General features: G+C 31.0%; 1 protein-coding gene across 1 annotated transcript in view; it reads right to left on the reverse strand.

Moving 5' to 3' along the window:
* The window catches only part of CFAP47 (cilia and flagella associated protein 47), a 431,188-nt gene that overhangs the window by 55,109 nt on the left and 374,588 nt on the right, over positions 1–1,491 (reverse strand). Inside the window, exon 60 of the mRNA XM_023740562.1 lies at positions 1,057–1,228. Within this exon, the coding sequence (XP_023596330.1) occupies positions 1,057–1,228 (172 nt within the window). The remainder of the gene's footprint in view (positions 1–1,056; positions 1,229–1,491) is intronic.

Genomic DNA, 1,491 nt, shown 5'->3' on the forward strand with positions numbered 1-1,491 from the left:
TACACATATTTTTGGGGGACACAATTCAATCCATGACAGCTACTAACCAAAAGATTGGCAGTTGAAACGCGCCCAGAGGCACCTTGGAAGTAAGGCCTGGTGATCTGTTTCAGAAAGTAGGAATAAAGGACAACATAAGGAGGCAGAAGGGAGGGAGGGAGGGGGAGAGAGAGAGAGAGAGAGCAAGAGATATCTTGCCTTGCTGTTATCTTAGTACTTAATTAACACTTTTATTTACATTATTATTAGTATTGCACAAAACAAGAAAATACTGGTATTAAACATGACTTCTTAACAGACATAGAATACATCTGAATATAATGACTGACACAAACGTAAATAATTCTAGTACTACTGTGGTCACAGTATTTCATTATTAAAAGTTTTGCCTGAAAGCATGACATGTCTTAAATCAGTATATTAACATATATTCAAAATTCAGAGTTAATAAAAGTTAAATATTATCCCCAAGTACAAAACATATATGAACAATCAATGAATGATTAAATATGTTGTGTCTCCATTTGATGGTGGCATATTATTTATTTCAAGTGATACAACACATATTTGGAGAATTTGATGAAATATTTTAAATTATTTTGATTTCAAAACTGAGACCAAATTTATAGACGAAAAGGTGAAATTTACATGCAAGGTGTGCCGTAAATTTCATTACACAAAATTTATTTGGGCATCTTATCTGATTTATGTCAATTTTCTATTTCCTTAAATCAGAAATATTATTCACAATTGTGTTCTAAAATTAAAGCTGTAACACATGGCTAATTCATAGTTCTTAAATCAGAAGAGTAAGAAGGAAATTAAAGTTGAGGGGAAGTAGAAATTAGTTATTACATTTTTTTCTCTTAACACTGTTGACAGAATCACAACTTATGCCTTAAAATCCATTCGTAACTACAATTTTTGTCATTGAACACTACTCAAATGATATATTTTAAAATAATAAATGGGCATAGGTCTTTACGTAACTGAGCAATTGGTAACTGCAACTCAAGGAAACTGAGTTTTATTAGTTATTATTATTATATAATACACATGGCTGTGGTTCTCTTACCATAGAGATCATAATAATTATTATTTAGACTCCTTTTTGGTGACACTATAAATTCTGTCATTTCTGCAGTAGGATTTTGTCCAAAAAATTCACCAGTCAGTGTGATTTCCACTGCTTCTTCTACCCGCTTCTTGGCTTGACATTTTATGACAACTATAGGAAAGAAATATTTTCAGTTAATTTGAATATTATTTTATATGATCATACTTGAGATAGAAGAAAATGACTTTATCTTGAAGAATAAAACTTGCTTTGTTATATTTTGACTTGTCATCGACTCTGGCATTAACACATACACAAGTGCACGCACACGCATTGACACGCATACATTGACATTTTGGAAGCAAAATATGAATATTAAAGAATAATTAGAATAATTAGAAAGAGTATGACAAAAAATCAATCTGAAGCTATGC

The sequence above is a fragment of the Trichechus manatus genome, unplaced genomic scaffold (assembly GCF_000243295.1).
Source record: "Trichechus manatus latirostris isolate Lorelei unplaced genomic scaffold, TriManLat1.0 scaffold00159, whole genome shotgun sequence".
Taxonomy (NCBI): Eukaryota; Metazoa; Chordata; class Mammalia; order Sirenia; family Trichechidae; genus Trichechus; species Trichechus manatus.